The sequence below is a fragment of the Cetorhinus maximus genome, unplaced genomic scaffold (assembly GCF_964194155.1).
Source record: "Cetorhinus maximus unplaced genomic scaffold, sCetMax3.hap1.1 HAP1_SCAFFOLD_737, whole genome shotgun sequence".
NCBI classification, from domain to species: domain Eukaryota; kingdom Metazoa; phylum Chordata; class Chondrichthyes; order Lamniformes; family Cetorhinidae; genus Cetorhinus; species Cetorhinus maximus.
In genome coordinates, this window is record NW_027596679.1 from 2,246 (window position 1) to 21,370 (window position 19,125).

At 48.5% G+C, this 19,125-nt stretch overlaps 1 protein-coding gene across 2 annotated transcripts in view; it reads left to right on the forward strand.

Moving 5' to 3' along the window:
• The first annotated feature begins 12,305 nt into the window (after nt 1-12,305).
• Nucleotides 12,306-19,125, forward strand: part of LOC144674638 (atlastin-1-like) — a 38,386-nt gene continuing 31,566 nt past the window's right edge. For both annotated transcript variants that reach the window (XM_078535901.1, XM_078535902.1), the window contains exons 1-3: nt 12,306-12,444; nt 14,960-15,194; nt 17,898-18,032. In XM_078535901.1, coding sequence (XP_078392027.1) covers nt 14,988-15,194; nt 17,898-18,032 — 342 coding nt within the window. In that variant the 5' untranslated portion in view covers nt 12,306-12,444; nt 14,960-14,987. The remainder of the gene's footprint in view (nt 12,445-14,959; nt 15,195-17,897; nt 18,033-19,125) is intronic.

Here is a 19,125-nt window from a genome sequence, read left to right on the forward strand (position 1 = left end):
AACGCACCCTTTTGGATATGGCCTCAGGACATCTTTGGGAGAGGTAAGTTGCCGTTTGGGAGAGGTAAGGTACCCTTTCAGAGAGATAAGGTGCCCTTTGGGAGAGGGAATGTGTTCCTTAAGAGAGGGAAGGTGTCCTTAGGGAGCAGTAAGATACCCTTTGGGAGAGGGATGGTACCCCTTCAGAGAGGTAAGGTACCCTCTGGGAGAGGTAAGGAGCCCTTTGAGAGAGATAAGATACCCTTTGGGAGAGGGATGGTGTCCTTTGGGATTGTTAAGTAGACATGAATGTGCATAAAAAGTGGATAAGCTCAGTGGAACTGTCCAACTCTTTGGAATTGTCTAAGGGAGCTGTGAAGCTGTTAAGGCATTTAACTCTCGTGCCCTTTACATTTTGAAAATAAATACCATATTATGTGTTTTTAAAAAAAATCAGTGCCTGCTATTTCACTTTTGTTTGTTGAATTAAGTCTGAGGGCTATCCTTACAGCGTTAGTGCTGCATGACAAATTTCACAACCTATCATTATCACAGTGGGGTGCCTGCTCATTCACAGTTTGGTTGACAGCTCCAAATACTTATACAGTCTTTGAAGTGAGTCTATGAATACAAGTATTTGTTTATATAAGGGATGAGGGAAGTTAAATATAATGAATGCGTTTTTATCAATGAGGGATTTTTTTTTGCTAAATACTGAATTCATCAATAGATACTTAAGAACTTTATTGAATCTCAACATAGGTGAATTGGCTTGGAGTGTGTAAGGGCAAAGGGTGGTGGGCAGCACAAAGTTGGCATATGGGCTGTAAAGGGCCATGGGGGTGTTGGCAGAGAGCATAGGTTGGCATGGGGTATATGAGGGCCGTTGGGGCCATATGGGGAACATGAGGTGGCATGGGAAGTGCTTGGGGGCAGGAGGGCTGCTTGTTTAATCTTCTTTTCACAGTTGTGACAATGTGACTTATCACCAAGTTCAGCCTCCCCACCCCCAGCCAACGACCCCTCCATCCTGAACAAAATCCAAACTTTGGGGAAAGTTTGGATTGCTTGTTAAGTTTGAGGTTCTGGTGTTGATGTTTTGAGAGCTCAAAGGATGTGGGAGGCTGCACCCTTTTCAGCTTTTTGACACTCAGAGGACTGTTATAGCACAGACAGAGGCCATTCGGCCTGTCATGTCTATGCGGGCTCTTTGATAGAAAAATTGAAATCCTCGCACTCCACAACTCTTTCCTCATAGCCCTGCACATTCCTCCTTTTCCGATAATAATTGCATTCCCTCTCGAACGCCTCGATTGACCCTCCCTCCCCCACACTCTCAGCGCGTTCCAGATCCTAACCCCTCGATTGACCCTCCCTCCCCCACACTGTCAGGCAGCACGTTCCAGATCCTAACCCCTCGATTGACCCTCCCTCCCCCACATTCTCAGCGTGTTCCAGACCCTAACCTCTCGATTGACCCTCCCTCCCCCACACTCTCAGGCAGCGCGTTCCAGATCCTAACCCCTCGATTGACCCTCCCTCCCCCACACTCTCAGGCAGTGTGTTCCAGATCCTAACCCCTCACTGCGTGAAGAAGTTTCTCCTCGTGTTTCCATCGCTCCTTTTACCGATCGCCTTCAATCTGTGTCTCTCTGGTTCTCGATCCTTCCCCCAATGGGAACAGTTTCTCCTCATCCACTCTGTCCCAGACCCCCTCATGATTTCGATCACCTCTATCAAATCTCCTCTCGACCTTCTCTTCTCCGAGGAGAACAGTCCCAACTTCTCCAATCTATCCATGGAACTGAAGTTCCTCGTCCCTGGAACCATTCTCGTGAATCTTTTCTGCACTCTCTCTCTCTCCAATTCCCTCACATCCTTCCTAAAGTGCGGAGCCCAGAACTGGACACAATACTCCAGCTGAGGCTGAACTAGTGTTTAATGAAGGGTTTAACATAACCAGCACTGATCCCTGTGGCACTCTAATAGTTACGCTTTATGAATCCAAAAATGGCCCATTTACCCTGACTCTGTTTTCCATTAGCGAGCCAACCTTTCATCCATTTTTACACAAAAATGTGGCAGGGCAGGTTAAGCAAGTGATTAAAAACACATACTCTATGCCTCTATTAATAAAGCCCAGAATCCCACATGTCTTTTTTATCACTTGCTCAACCTGCCCCTGTCACGTGAGTTGGGACATATCCATCACTTTTAAAAAAAACTTTAATTAAATTTTTAAAGACCTACGAGAAACCCCATCCCGCCCGTGGATAAAGTTTCATGCTTTCTCTAAGGTTGGACAGGCAGGTCCATTAATTACTTTAATGACTCTGTCAATGGCATCAATTGGCCATTGACAGGTCAGTTGACGCACAGCTGATTCAGCTGAGCCCCCGCCTACCTGAAATTCAAATGGGACGTGGTGACGTCAGGAGTTCCGCCCGATGTCACCGTGTGTCATTTTACGTGTCGGCAAGTGGGCCCTGTCCCCCGCTCGCCGACGGGAAAATCCTGGCCTTAATGTGTTGTAACCAACTTTCTGATACTGTTACAATGGTGAGGTTTGTAAGATTATGAGGTTTCAGGACTGTATCTTTTGGTTTATAAGATTACTACATTTGGGGACTGTAGCTTTGGCGATAGGATAGATGAAATGGGCCGTGTGACCAGTCTGGAGTCTGCCTGAGAGTAAAACCTGGGTAGTTGTATTGTCAGAGCTGTGAGGAAGATTCAATTGCTCTATTGAGAGGGAGGTGCAAGGTATTTACGTTCAGGGACAAATCTATAATGAGTAGATTCTGAGGCTGGGATTTCCCAGCCCCGCCATGGAGGCATCCGCTGCGAGGGATGCAGCGGCCCGAATGATCCCGGCGGTGGGCGGGGCTGGAAAATCCCGTCCTGAGTCTCCCAATGCCCCAGAAGGGTGCTTTAGATATTAAGTTGTAAACAGTTTTCCTGTAAACTATCCCTTTACTTCTCATATGAGACGAAGTTGGGATCAAGGGTAACTAATTAGCATTTCTACTTAGATACAAAGTTAATGTGTTTCCTGTTGCCATGGGGAAGAGGGTAGAGGAAGCCATTTTGAGATTGGGTTGCAAGCTTTCCAATAAACTCAGGGATATCACAGACAGGCAGCAGTTGCAGTTTTGTCTTGGCTAGTCTTATGCAGCCATCTGACAGGTAGAGAGAGCAAAAGATCGAATCAGCCAGGCTTGCACCATAAGCAGAGAAAGAGCTGACTCTATTGTTCATCAAACAAAATGTGGATGGGAGCTTGCACTCAGAATGAAGACCGAGTTTGTGAGGAGTTAAAGGAGGCTGGAGGATTTGCCTAACTTGAAGCTGGAGGAAGAAATCTACAGTGTAACCCGCACATGGAGAGATAGTTGCGGGATTAGAAGTTACTCGGCTGGGAACGTGAAAAGGAAGCAATCCTTTGGAAGCTGGGAGCAACTGTGAACTCTTTATGAAAAGGATTGTAGTTCTGTAGAGAGTGTGATGCGCATTAAGTAAAAAGGGACCACTTATTTCTATAGTTTAAAGTATCAGTTGCCTACAAAAGAAATATTGTATTGTCAATAGTATTTGTAGTCAGTGTTACTGTAAAATTTTAAAATTTGAAAGCTGGACGTGTTATTCTTTCAGACATTTCTCTTTAAAGGTTCTTTATTGGCCTCCACAGAGGTAATGACAAAATCAATATAGGTAGGAAAGCAAGTTGTGAGGAGGTTACAAAGATTCTGTAAAGCGAAATAGATAGGTTAATGGAGTGGGAAAAAATGGCAGATACTGTATAATGTGGGAAAATGTGAGGTTGATCACATTGACAGGAAGAATAGAAAACTAGAACAATATTTAAATGGAAAGCGATTGCAGAATGCTGCAGTACGGAGAGATCTGGCTGTCCTTCTACATGAATCATAAAATGTCCGCATGCAGGTACAGATTCAGACATTGGCGGAGTGTCTGGATTGCCCTCAAAGAGCGACACGGTGCAAATGTCTATGGCTTCCTTGAGGGGTACATTGGTGAATAGGCTAGCAATGTCTGAAGAACACATGGACAGCCCTGCTCGAAAGCAAATTACAAAAACGCTTGTTGGACTTGTGTAATAGTCCAGCTGCCAGATGGTATATATGATAGGATTCGTCCTTACGGTTCAATGTGTCCGTTTATGTATGGGCTGTCCAAGACACACAGATGTCCCTTTATGCCCCATCTTATCTATGACTGGGTCTGCATAACATGAAGATAAAAGCAAAGTACTGCGGATGCTGGAAATCTGAAACAAAATACTACAGATGCTGGAAATCTGAAACAAAAGAGCTCTGAAGAAGAGTCGTACGGATTCGAAACGTTAACTCTGTCTTTCTCTCCACAGATGCTGTTACACCTGCTGTGTTTTTCCAGCATTTTCTGTTTTTGTTTCTACAAAACATGAATTGGCCAAATGGTTGGGCGAGTTCTGAGTAAGTTTTCCACATACGGGGTGAAGGATTCCTCCACCTTTGTGAAGACCATACAGGACTTGTATATTAATAGCAATGCCATGTCCATGTGCTCATTTGACATTAATAGTCTATTCACCAATGTACCGATCAAGGAAGCCATAGACCTTTGCACTGTGTCACTATATCATGGCGAGCTGGATGCAGGGCCAATGTCTGAATCAGTATTCACTCTCGTATAGCTGAGTTCAGTTTTAACGACACCATGTATGTCCAAATAGATGGTGTCGGATCCCCTCAAGGCTCAGCCCTCGCAAACATCTTTGTGGGCTTCCATGAGAAATTCACCTTCAATGGAATGATACCTAACCTTCTACCCCATGCATATTTCTGATATGTAGATGATACATATGCTACATTTGAATCTGCAGCTGCATGTAAGAACTTCCTTACAAACCTTAATGGTCTCCATCCTGCGTTCAAATTCACTTTTGATATGGAACTGTCAAATGAGCTCCAATTTCTCAACGTGGTAGTTCTGTACTACTGTGTGCCACAAGCTTACCTTCACTCTTCAATATACGCATTGGGATTCCTTATCAGCAACCTCGTAAATATGGCCCAAACCATTTGCTCATCATGTAAGCTTGATGCCGAAATAAGGCACATCAAAGCCATCCTGTGGGATAATGGCTACTCTGATCAGATCATTAATAAAATTATAAAAACAAAAATAAAAACAAAAGATAAAAACAAAAAACTGCGGATGCTGGAAATCCAAAACAAAAACAGAAACAGAAATACCTTCAACACCTCTTTGTTCTCTTGTCTGTGACATCTTTTGATTATCTGCTCCTATCACTGCTTGCTTGTCCGTACAACCACCACCCCCCCCCCCCACTTCTCTCCCCCCACCCCCCTACCTTAAACCAGCTTATATTTCACCCCTCTCTTATTTTTACTTCTGTTGAAGGGTCGTGAGGGCTCGAAACGTCAACTTTGTTCTTCTCTGCCGATGCTGCCAGACCTGCTGGTGTTTTTCCAGGTATTTCTGTTTCTGATCAGACCATTGCTCGCTATATATCATGCAAACTCATGAATGGACCTAAGGCCATGACCTTTGGTCCTGAAAAGTTCCCAGTCTACCTCAGATTACCCAGGGAGGGTAAGCTGGCTCGAAAAATTGAGCAAGAGGTGAAGCTAGCTGTTTCACGCTGTTAATAAGCAGTAGCAACACAAGTGCTATTCTCCACTAACAGGAGGCCAAAAAGACGTGCTAAGAATTACACTGAAAACCAACTGAAGATTGTCAGTTGAGCTCGCAGTGTGGCTCATTTGTGCATGCCAGAAGCCATGTATATTCACAAACGGGCCCTGTCCTTTGCAGATAGAAGGAGCATGTCCACACACTGCCCATTTTTCCATGAAACAAAAGTTTTGGGGACAGCCATTCCCTGGTTCATTCTTCATGGCGATGCCTTGACCAGTCAGAGTTGTGCTTCCTGGTTTGAATTTGAAGCAAAGCTTGGCAGTAACTGTTTCCTGCTGCCTTCTCCATGGCAACGCCTCTACCAATCAGAGTCCATTTGCCAACCAAACAGAACTGTCTTCTCAAGCAGTATAAATTGTTGTTCCACTTACAGTTGTTATTTCTTGCGAGCTGTACTGAAGAGTGCAAGACGAAAAGCTTTGATAGCATGCCTCTTTTTTTCAGCAATAGTCAAGTTTCAGAAAACGAGGTCTCCCATTTAATACAGAGAAGACGAGGAATTTCTTCTCTCAGAGGGTCGTCAGTCTGTGGAATTCTCTCTCCCAGACAGCAGTGGAGGCCAGGTCATTGAATATGTTCAAGGCTGAGTCAGGCAGATTTCTGATTGACAGGGGAGGCGAGGGTTATGGCGGGGGGGGAGGTTGCAGACAGGAAAGTGGAGTTAAGGCCACAGTCAGATCAGCCATGACCTTATTGAATATGGAGCAGGCTCAAGGGGCTGAATGGCCTACTCCTGCCCCCAATTCTTATGTTATTATGAGAGAAGAAAGTTGTGGATGACCCTCCAACTGTCACCCCTGGAAAATCTACCTTGCAGTTCACTTACAGATCTTAATTCTCTAGCCTTTGTCTCTCCATTCACCATGACATTTCTACAACTACTGATTTGCTCAACCATACCCTCACCTCCATCTTTCATCCCATAGTCGCCATTTAAACAATGACTCCCTCTCTCTCTCTAACCCTGACCATCGTCCTGGTACGGCTCTCATCTCTGGTCTCTTAAGCCCGAGGTTCGCAGACTTGAACAGATATGGCGGACAGTTGGTTCAACCATCCATCACCAGATCTGGCTGCACCACATAAAGCACCATTAGGTTGTGCTCTGGTCTGCTAAAACAGCTCACTATTCCACAGACTAGTCAAGCAACAGCCTGACATAGTTATACTCAGGGAATCACACCTTAGAAGACAATGTCCCAGACATCATCATCCCTGGGTATTTCCTGACCAACCGGCAGGACAGACCCAGCAGAAGTGGTGGCACAGTCGGGAAGGAGTTTCCCGGGAGTCCTCAACATCGATTCCGGACCACCTTGAAGTTTCATGGCATCAGGTCAAACATGGAAAAGTTAACCTCCTGCTGATTACCACATTTCATACCCCACACCGCCACCCCCACTCCCCCTTCAGCTGGCAAATCAGCGTTCAATGTTGAACACCACTTGAAAGAAGCACTGAGGGTGACAAGGGTGCAGAATGTACTCTGGCTGGGGGACTTCAATGTCCATCACCAGGAGTGGCTCGGTAGCACCACTACTGGCCGAGCTGGCCAAGTCCTTAAAGGACATAGCTGCTAGACGGGGTCTGCAGAAGGTGGTGAGGGAACCAACAAGAGGGAAAAACATACTTGATCTCATCCTCACCAACCTGCCTGCCGCAGATGCATCTGTCCATGACTATTGGTAGGAGTCACCACTGCATAGTCCTTGTGGAGATGGAGACCCATCTTTATACTGAGGATACCCTCCATCATGTTGTGTGGAACCACCAACGTGCTAAATGGGATAGATTTTGAACAGATTGTAGCAACTCAAGACTGGGCATCCATGAGATGCTGTGGACCATCAGCAGCAGCAGAAGTGTCCTCGAACACAATCTGGAGCCCACTAGGGAACAGGCAATTCTAGATTTAGTGATGTGTAATGAGGCAAATTTGATAAGGGAGCTTAAGGTGAAGGAACCCTTAGGAGGAAGTGACCATAATATGATAGAATTTACCCTGCAATTTGAGAGGAAAAAGCTGGAATCAGATGTAACGGTATTACAGTTGAATAAAGGTAACTACAGAGGCATGAGGGAGGAGCTAGCCAGAATTGACTGGGAGATGAGCCTAGCAGGAAAGACAGTGGAACAGCAATGGCAGGAGTTCTTGGGAGTGATTTGGGAGACACAGCAAAAATTCATCCCTAGGAAGAAGAAGCATACTAAAGGGACGACGAGGCAACCATGGCTGACAAGGGAAGTCAGGAACAGCATAAAAGCTAAAGAGAAAGCATACAATGCGGCGAAGAGCAGTGGGAAACCAGGGGATTGGGAAGCCTACAAAGACCAACTGAGGACAACTAAAAATTAAATAAGGAGGGAGAAGATTAAATATGAGGGTAAACTAGCCAGTAATATAAAAGAAGATTGCAAGAGTTTTTTTAGATATATAAAGGGTAAGAGAGAGGCAAAACTGGACATTGGGCCACTGGAAAATGACACTGGAGAAGTAATAATGGGGAACAAAGAAATGGCGGAGGAACTGAATAGGTACTTTGCGTCAGTCTTCACGGTGGAAGACACGAGTAACATTCCCAAAATTCAAGAGAGTCGGGGTGCAGAGGTGAGTATGGTGGCCATTACCAAGGAAAACTGAAAGGTCTGAAGGTGGATAAATCACCTGGACCAGATGGATTACACCCCAGAGTTCTGAAGGAGATAGCTGAAGACATAGTGGAGGCGTTAGTGGTGATCTTTCAGGAATCACTGGAGTCAGGGAGGCTCCCAGAGGACTGGAAAATTGCTAATGTAACCCCCCCTGTTTAAGAAGGGAGTGAGGCAAAAGACGGGAAATTACAGGTCAATTAGCCTGACCTCAGTCGTTGGTAAGATTTTAGAGTCCATTATTAAGGATGAGATTTCAGAATACTTGGAAGTGCATGGTAAAATAGAGCAAAGTCAGCATGGTTTCATCAAGGGGAGGTCATGCCTGACAAATCTGTTAGAATTCTTTGAAGAGGTAACGAGTAGGTTAGACAAAGGAGAACCAATGGATGTCATCTACTTGGACTTCCAGAAGGCCTTTGACAAGGTGCCGCACAGGAGGCTGCTCAGTAAGATAAGAGCCCATGGTGTTCGAGGCAAGGTACTAACATGGATAGAAGATTGGCTGTCTGGCAGGAGGCAGAGAGTGGGGATAAGGGGGTCCTTCTCAGGATGGCGGCCGGTGACTAGTGGAGTTCCGCAAGGGTCAGTGTTGGGACCACAACTTTTCACTTTAAACATTAATGATCTAAATGAAGGAACTGAGGGCATTCTGGCTTAGTTTGCAGATGATACAAAGATAGGTGGAGAGACAGGTAGTATTGAGGAGGTGGGGAGGCTGCAGAAGGATTTAGACAGGTTAGGAGAATGGGCAAAGAAGTGGCAGATGGAATACAACATTGGGAAGTGTGAGGTCATGCACTTTGGTAGGAAGAATAGAGGCATAGACTATTTTCAAAATGGGGAGAGAATTCAGAAATCTGGAGTGCAAAGGAACTTGGGAGTCCTAGTCCAGGATTCTCTTAAGGTTAACTTGCAGGTTGAGTCGGTAGTTAGGAAGGCAAATGCAATGTTGGCATTTATTTTGAGAGGGCTAGAATATAAAAGCAGGGATGTGCTGCTGAGGCTTTATAAAGCTCTGGTCAGACCACATTTAAAATATTGTGAGCAATTTTGGGCCCCGTATCTCAGGAAGGATGTGCTGGCCCTGGAGAGGGTCCAGAGGAGGTTCACAAGAATGATCCCAGGAGTGAAAGGCTTAACATATGAGGAACGTTTGAGGACTCTGGGTCCAAACTCGATGGAGTTTAGAAGGATGAGGGGGGAATCTTATTGAAACTTACAGAATACTGAAAGGCCTGGATAGAGTGGACATGGGGAAGATGTTTCCATTAGTAGGAGAGACTAGGACCCGAGGGCACAGCCTCAGAGTAAAGGGAAGACCTTTTGGAACAGAGATGAGGAGAAACTTCTTTAGCCAGAGAGTGGTGAATCTATGGAATTCATTGCCACAGAAGGCTGTGGAGGCCAGGTCATTGAGTGTATTTAAGACCGAGATAGATAGATTCTTGATTGGTAAAGGGATCAAAGGTTACGGGGAGAAGGCGGGAGAGTGGGGTTGAGAAACTTATCAGCCATGATTGAAAGGCGGAGCAGACTCGATGGGCCGAATGGTCTAATTTCTGCTCCTATGTCTTATGGTCTAACCTCATGGCCTTGCATATCCCCCACTCTACCATTACCATCAAGCCATGGGACCGACCTTGGTTCAATGAGGAGTGCAGGAGTGCATGCCAGGAGTAGCATCAGGCATACCAGAAATGAGGTCTCAACCTGGTGAAGCTACAACAAAGGACCAATTGTGTGCCAAACAGTGTTAGCAGCATGGATAGACAGAGCTAAACGATCCCACAACCAATGGATCAGATCCAGGCTCTGTAGTCCTGCCACATACACTGGAGGAAGAGGCTCCACAAATGTCCCCAGCCTCAATGATGCAGTTGCCTAGCACATCAGTGGAAATGATAAGAATCTTCAGCCAGAAATGCTGAGTGGATGATGCATCTTGGCCTCCTCTGGAGGCCCCCAGCATCACAGATGCCAGTCTTCAGCCAATTTGATTCACTTCGTGTCAAGAAATGGTGGAAGGTACTAAATACTGCAAAGGCTGTGGGTCCTGACAATATTCCAGTAATAGTACTGAAGACTTGTACTGCAGAACTTGCTGCGCCCTTAGCCAAGCTGTTCCAGTACAGCTACAACACTGGCATCTACCCAGCAGAGTGGAAAATTGCCCAGGTATGTCCTGTACACAAAAAGCAGGACAAACCCAACCTGGCCAAATAGCGCCCTATCAGTCTACTCTCCACCACCAGTAAAGTGATGGAAGGGGTCATCAACGGTGCTATCAAGCGGCATTTGCTTAGCAATAACCTGCTCACTGACGCCCAGTTTGAGTTCCACCAGGGTCACTCAGCTTCTGACCTCATTACAGCCTTGGTTGAAACATGGACAGAAGAGCAGAATGACTGAGGTGAGAGGGACTGCCCTTTACATCAAGGCTGCATTCGAATGAGTGTGGCATCAAGGAGCCCTAGCAAAACTGGAGTCAGTGGGAATCGGGGAAAACTCTCCGCTGGTTGGAGTCATACCAAGCACAAAGGAAGATGGTTGTGGTTGTTGGAGGTCAGTCATCTCAGCTGTAGGACATCACCGCAAGAGTTCCACAGGGTAGTGTCCTCGGCCCAACCATCTTCAGCTGCTTCATCAATGACCTTCCTTCCATCATAAGGTCAGAAGTGGGGATGTTCGTTATTCATTGCACAATGTTCAGCACCAATCGCCAGTGACGCCCACATCCATGAACGAATGAATAGCAAAACTCCAGAATCAACCTGAAATGGAAAAATAACGCTGCCTTCTCTCCACTGCACTCATCTTCATAAACCCCTCTCCCCTGTCTCCCCAACCCTCACCTCCAACAATAAGTGTGAGGAGCTCATGGATTTCTTTGTCGCTGAGATGGAGACCATCCGATCAACTGCCTGTGCCGTCTCAATCCCACTGGCCCACCGGGTCAAACCTGCTCTCTAAGTGATGTTGGATAGAGGAAACATGGGAATTTAAAGGGATGGGAATAGGGGCAGGGAACCTATAGGGATGAGTATAAGGACGCAGGATCTATAGGAGTGAGTACAGGGACACAGGATCATATTGGGGTGGGTATTTTAAGCAGGACCCTATCAGTCTGGGTAAGTGTGTCCCATAAGCAATGATCAGCAGACATGTTGGGCAGAATTTTGCCCTCAGATGGCGTGTGGGCCCCACTATGCGCTTCCTGTTCCAGGAGGGAGGGAATCCCCAACTGTCAAAGTGCGCTCTTTGCGCATGTGTGCAAAAGAGCGCACTGCTCCCTGAGGCAAAGTCCTGCCTCAGGGAGATTCGTGAAAGGTAAGTAAACTCTAAAAATAGAACAATAGTAAAATTATTAACATGTTCCCCTCATGTGACAATGTCACACGAGATGGGACATGTTAATCATAAACAATTAAAATTTATTACATTTTTAAAAATTGGACTTGAAACTTCATCCCGCCAGTGGATGAAGTTTCATGAATAATCTGGAGCCTGCTGGGGCTCCTGGCCTGCCCGCCAGCCTTAAACTTGGATGGGCAGGTCTTTAATTATGTTAACTAGCTTGTCAATGGCCTCAATTGGCCATTGACAGGTTGGCGGGCAGACAGCTGATTTCGCTGTCTGCCCGCTTTCCTAAAAATTTAAAGGGACCGGGATGACGTCGGGGATTCCTCCTGACGTCATCCCGCGTCACTTTCACCTCAGCGAGCTGGCCCCGCCCCCAAATCACCAAGGGGAAAATCCTGGCCGTTAAGTCAAGTATCTGGATTGAGAATGCAGTAGGGCCAGTTCCTGTGTTTTCTCAAACACTGAGGTTCACGGAGTGATTTCTCAGCATTCGAAAGTGAAATAAATGAGCAAAACTCTGCTCAGTTACTAAACCGCAGCTTCCTCCCACTGGCACTGTAGTGTCTTGCTTGGTGCTGAACCGTTCACACTCCTGGTGAGAGTTTGGGCAGGGTGTGAGAGGAGATCACAGCTGGGTCTGTCCAGGACCATCTTACTGCCTCATCTCTGACGGCTCAGGATACACTTGCTGTTTCCAGTTGCTGCTTCCTGAGTGTCATCGTGTGCCAGGTAAAGACATTGGGATTTAAAGGAGCAAATTTCACTCTCTCTTCAATTTCTGTCGCTCTGTCCCTCTCTCTGTGTCTGTCTGTCTCTCTCTGTGTGTGTCTCTCTGTATCTGTCTCTCTGTCTGTCTCTCTCTCTCTCTCTGTGTCTGTCTCTCTCTCTTTCTCTGTCCGTCTCTTTCTCTCTCTCTGTGTCTGGCTCTCTCTCACTGTGTGTCTCTCTCTCTCTGTGTCTGTCTCTCTCTCTGTGTATGTCTCTCTCTCTCTCTCTCTCTGTGTCTGTCTCTCTCTCTGTGTCCGTCTATCTGTCTCTCTGTCTGTCTCTCTCTCTCTCTGTCTCTCTCTCTCTCTGTGTCTGTCTTTCTTTCTGTATTTGTCTGTCTGTCTCTCTCTTCCCCTGTCCCTCTCTCACTGCCCCTTGTTAATTATATATAAACTGTGTGCTCATTGGATTAAGGTGCTGAGTATGAATTGGAAACTCACCTGTTCTCAGGAGTCGACTGCAGGAGGAGTTTCCTTTGGAGGTGTACAGTATATATTACATGTCTCTGTAAACCAAGGCTTGGGAAAGAATAAAGACTCCAATATCCTATCCTTCGTCACTCAGCTATTCTCTCTCTCCCTGGCTGTGTGTCTATGTTTGCCTCTCTCTTATTGAAACTCTCTCACTTTCTCTTTGTCCCTCTGCCCAAGAATCTGTCTCTCTCTCTACCTCTATTTCTCTCTCTATCTTTTTCCCACTCTTCTTCCCTCTCCCTGTGTGTGACTCCCTCTGTCCCAAACTCTCCCCTTGTCGCTCTCTCTCTCCTCTCATCCCTCTCTGCCCCCTATTCTATTTCTCTGTGCCTCTGTCTCCAGCTCTCCCTGTCTCTTTCTATCCCTGTGTCTCTCTCTACATGTCCCTATCTCACTCTCTGTATTTCCTGCTCCCCTTTTCTGTGTCTCATGCTCTTTCACTCTCTCCATCTCTCTCTACCTCTCCATGGGATACATCTTACCTGTGACAAGCAGAGAGAGTCTTCGGGTTTAATGTATGAACTGAAAGACAGCACCTGTGACAGTGTACCAGACCCTGAACGCTGCCCTCACTCCAGTGCTGCCTGTCCCTGCCGACTCAGGCAGGTTGATCAGCTAGTATGAAATGAAAAAAAGGGAATAAAGCTGGATTCAAAGCCACAGGTTTGGCTGCTTCTGACCTCCAACAGCACCAGAGGTTCAATGGCGGGAGAACAGTGCGGGTTCTGAAATATCAGCAATACACTGCTGGGCGCAAGGTGGGGAGTTCATTCCTGGAAGTTTCCCCAATCAATTTTAAAAATGGGACACAGGCCATTCTGGGAGGAAACAGTACAGGACGAGAGACGATCATCTGAAAAACAGGACCAGCCCATGAAAAGGGGATGATTGGTCCCCTCAAGATCCCACTCCCTCCTCGGTTCCAGGTCTAATCCTTCTCACTCTCTGCTTTTACAATCCGAACGACTGTTCACATGGATCACCAAAACACAGTAATTTTCGCCATCGTGTCACAGAGAGATGTAAAATAGGGAAAGCACAAAAAGGTTTCAGCTCCCCTCTGGGATTGGGTGTTACAGTGCGTTAGATACACTGTCCTTTCCCCCTCTGGGACCGGGTGTCACAGTGCGTTAGATACGCTGTCCTTTCCCCCTCTGGGACCGGGTGTCACAGTGCGTTAGATACACTGTCCTTTCCCCCTCTGGGACCAGGTGTCACAGTGCGTTAGATACACTGTCCTTTCCCCCTCTGGGACCGGGTGTCACAGTGCGTTAGATACACTGTCCTTTCCCCCTCTGGGACCGGGTGTCACAGTGCGTTAGATACACTGTCCTTTCCCCCTCTGGGACCGGGTGTCACAGTGCGTTAGATACGCTGTCCTTTCCCCCTCTGGGACCGGGTGTCACAGTGCGTTAGATACACTGTCCTTTCCCCCTCTGGGACCGGGTGTCACAGTGCGTTAGATACTCTGTCCTTTCCCCCTCTGGGACCGGGTGTCACAGTGCGTTAGATACACTGTCCTTTCCCCCTCTGGGACCGGGTGTCACAGTGCGTTAGATACACTGTCCTTTCCCCCTCTGGGACCGGGTGTCACAGTGCGTTAGATACACTGTCCTTTCCCCCACTGGGACCGGGTGTCACAGTGCGTTAGATACACTGTCCTTTCCCCCTCTGGGACCGGGTGTCACAGTGCGTTAGATACACTGTCCTTTCCCCCTCTGGGACCGGGTGTCACAGTGCGTTAGATACTCTGTCCTTTCCCCCTCTGGGACCGGGTGTCACAGTGCGTTAGATACACTGTCCTTTCCCCCTCTGGGACCGGGTGTCACAGTGCGTTATATACACTGTCCTTTCCCCCTCTGGGACCGGGTGTCACAGTGCGTTAGATACACTGCCCTTTCCCCCTCTGGGACCGGGTGTCACAGTGCGTTAGATCCTTTCCTCTGTTATGGAATTGTATAGTGAAGTTTTGAGTTATTTTCATTCTCTCTCTGTCTCAACAGGTCCTGATAAGACTCTGTGTTCCTGGAGATGGAAGGCAAACTACAAGTCAGAGAATCCATGCGCCTGCTGGCCATTGACAATAACTCAACAACCATTAATGATGATGTTTTGAAACATTGTTTCTTAAAAGAGGATGTGAAAGACCTGCCAGTTTGTCTGATTTCCATCATCGGCAAAGAGGGGATGGGAAAATCCTTTTTACTCAATTACCTTCTTCGGAGATTCAATAATCTGGTCAGTAACAATAAAAAGCACTTGCTCTTACCATGTTTACCTTAATTTTAACTTGTGTTCCTTCATTGCAACACCTATAATCTCTCTTCCCTGCCCCCTCCCACAATCCCATCCCAATTCCCTGTCCCTCCCCCATCCCTCTTCCCCGCCCCACCCCCAATTCCACCCCATTTCCCAATTCCCCACCCCTCCCCTTCCCCAGTCCCTGTTCCCCGCCCCCTCCCCCAATCCCACTCCAAGTCCCAATTCCCTGTCCCTCCCCCATCCCTCTCCCCCACCCCAAATTCCATCCCAATTCCCCTCCCCTCCCCCAATCCCTCTTTCCCACCCAATCCTACCCCAATCCCAATTCCCCTCCCCATACCCCACCCCCAATCCCACCCCAAATCCCAACTCCCTGCCCCTCCCCCTTCCCCAATCCCTCTCCCCCACCCCCAATCCCACCCCAAATCCTAATTCCCCGCCCCCACCCCCAATCCCACCCCAAATCCGAACTCCCCGCCCCTCCGCCTTCCCCAATCCCTCTTCCCCATCCCACTTCCCTGCCCCTTACACATCCCTGTCTCTCTTCCCCGCTCCACGCCAAATTCCATCCCAAATCCCTCTTCCCCGCCCCCTCCCCCAATTCTTTGCCCCTCTCCCATCCCTCTTCCCCACCCCACCCCCAATTCCACCCCATTTCCCAATTCCCCGCCCCTCCACTCCCCCAATCCCTCTTCCCTGCCACCTCCCCAATCCCTCTTCCCCACCCCCACCCCAATCCTACCCAAAATCTCAATTCTCCTCCCCCACCCCCAATCCCACCCCAAATCCCAATTCCCCGCCCCTCCGCCTTCCCCAATCCCTCTTCCCCTCCCCTTCCCCATCACACTTCCCTGCCCCTTCCACATCCCCATCCCTCTTCCCCGCCCCAAACCCGATCCCTCTTCCCCACCCCAATCCCCAATTCCTCTTTGCCTCCCCCACCCCAAATCCCTCTTCCTCTCCCCCTCTCCGATCCCCAATCCCTCTTCCCCATCCCAATCCCTATTTGTCTCCCCCTTACCTCTTCCCCGTCCCTAACCCCAATCCCTCTTCCCCGTCCCTCCCCATTCCCCTACCCCTCCCCCATCGCCAATCTCTCATCCCCTTCCCTGCCCCCATCCGTCTTCCCTGCCCCTTCCCCATCTCCATCCCTCATCACCAATCAGTCTTCCCCACCCCATTCCCAATCCCTCTTCCCCACTGCCACCGCCTCCATCTCCAATCCCTCACACAGTTTCCCCTTAGTCTGGCCCCTCTCTCTCTCCCTTCATCTGCAATTCTGCACTTGCTCAGTCCCTTCAGCTTCATTGTCTTCTCCCCATTCCCATCCCTCTTCCCCTCCCAATCCTCCATCCCCAATCCCTTCTCCTCCCCTCCCCAACCCCTTTTTCCCGTCCCTCCCCATCCCCCTTACCCTCCCCCATTGCTGTTCCCCGCCCTCATTCCCAATCCCTCTTCCCACCCCATTCCCAACCCCTCTTCCCCACTGCCGCTGCCTCCATCTCCAATCCCTCACACAGTTTCCCCAGCAATAATCTCTCAATCTCTCCCTTCATCTGCGATCCTGCATTTGCTCATTGTCATCTCCCCATCCCCATCCCTCTTCCCTGTCCCTTCCCATCCCCATCCCCATCCCTCTTCCTGCCCCAACCCCTATCCTTCTTCCCCTTCCCCGCCCACATCCCTCTTCCCAGCCCCCATCCCCATTCCTCCTCCCCTCCCCCATCTTCACCCCATCCCTTTCCCCCAATCCTTCCCTGCCCCCAACCCCTCTTCCCCGTCCCTCCCCATCCCTATTCCCCTCCCCATTCCCATCCCTCTTCCACACTCCTCCCCATCCCCAATCCTTCTTCCCCTTCCCCACCCCCATCCACATCCCTCTTCACCGCCCCCAACTCCTCTTCCCCGTCCCTCCCCCATCTCTATTCTCCTCCCCCATCCCCATTCCTCTTCTCCGCCCCCAACCCCAATCCCTCTTCCCGTCCCTCCTCAATCCCTCTTCCCCGCCCTTTCCCCATCTCCAATCCCTCTTCCCTGCCCCCTCTCCCATCTCCAATCCCTCTTTCCCGTGCTTCCCCCAACCCCTCCCCATCCCCAATCACTCTTCCCCTCCCCATCCCTTTTCCCCGCACCGCCATCCCTATTTCTCTTCCCCACACCATCCCTCTTCCCTGCCCCTCCCCTGCCCCAATCCCTCTTCTCTTCTCCCACCCCCAATCCCTCTTCCCTGTCCCTCCCCCATCCATCTTCCCCTCCCCTTCCCCATCCCTCTTCCCCGCCCCTGCACTTGCTCAGTCCCTTCTGCTTCATTGTCTTCCCTCCATCCCCAATCTCTCTTCCCTGCCCCCAATCCCTCACTCTCTCTCCAACTCCAATCCCTCTCTCTCACCATCTCCTATCCCTCTCTCTCTTCAATCCCTCAGCCTTAGCTCCGTCACTGAGGTAAATAATGGGAACCCCATTGAATTGTGTCAATATTGGATACTTCCCTTGACTATGACCCTGCTATCTATCCCTGAACCAGGTGTCTATCCCCTGACACCTCCCTCCCTTCAGCCTCTTAACTCACTTAGTGATTCATTTCTCATAATTAATTCTGCCACCTGGGAATGGAGGGACATTTTTCAGATATAGAGCTGTAAATATCGAGCTTGTTTTAACCTTCTCTGATTCCCTCAGGAGAGCAGAGACCAGGAGTGGATGGGAGGGACAGATGAGGACTTGCGTGGATTTGAGTGGAAATCAGGATCGAACACAACCAAAGGTGTTTTTATCTGGAGCAAACCATTCCTGATGGATACTGAGCAGGGTAAGGTAGGTGTGAACTCGATTGTCTTTCGCTCTGTAACACAGTCTTACCCTGTGTCTATCCTGATGGATACGGAGCTGAGTGAGGTAGGTGTGAATTCGATTGTCTCTCGCTCTGTAACACACTCTCACCCTGTGTCTTCCCTGATGGATACCGAGCAGGGTAAGGCAGTTGAGAACTCGATTGTCTCTCGCTCTATAACACACTTTCACCCTGTACCTTTCCTGATGGATACAGAGCAGGGTAAGGTAAGTGAGAACTCAATTGTCTCTCGATTTGTAACACACTCTCACCCTGTACCGTTCCTGATGGATATTCCTGATGGATACAGAGCAGAGTAAGGCAAGTGAGAACTCGATTGTCTCTTGCTCTGTAACACACTCTCACCCTGTACCGTTCCTGACGGATATTCCTGATGGATACAGAGCAGAGTAAGGCAAGTGAGAACTCAATTGTCTCTCGATTTGTAACACACTCTCACCCTGTACCGTTCCTGATGGATATTCCTGATGGATACAGAGCAGAGTAAGGCAAGTGAGAACTCGATTGTCTCTTGCTCTGTAACACACTCTCACCCTGTACCTTTCCTGATGGATACAGAGCAGGGTAAGATAGGTGTGAACTCGATTGTCTCTCACTCTATAACACACTCTCACCCTGTACCTTTCCTGATGGATACAGAGCAGAGTAAGGTAGGTGTGAATTCGATTGTCTCTCGCTCTGTAATACACTCTCACCCTGTACCTTTCCTGATGGATACCGAGCAGGGTAAGGTAGGTATGAACTCGATTGTCTCTCGCTTTGTAACACACTCTCACCCTGTACCTGTCCTAGGAACAGGAGTAGGCCATTAAGCCCATTGTTTTTGCTGCACCAGGCAATTAGATCATGACCGATTATCTAACTCAATGCCACTTTCTCATGCTACCTACATATCCCTTGATGTCATGAATCTCCAGAAATCTATCCATTTCTGTCTTAAACGTGCTCAATGATTGAGCTTCCACCATCCCGGGGGGTGGAGAATGCCAAAGATTCACTACCCTCTGAGTGAAGAAATTCCTCCTCATCTCAATCTCAGCATAAGGGGCAGGCTGT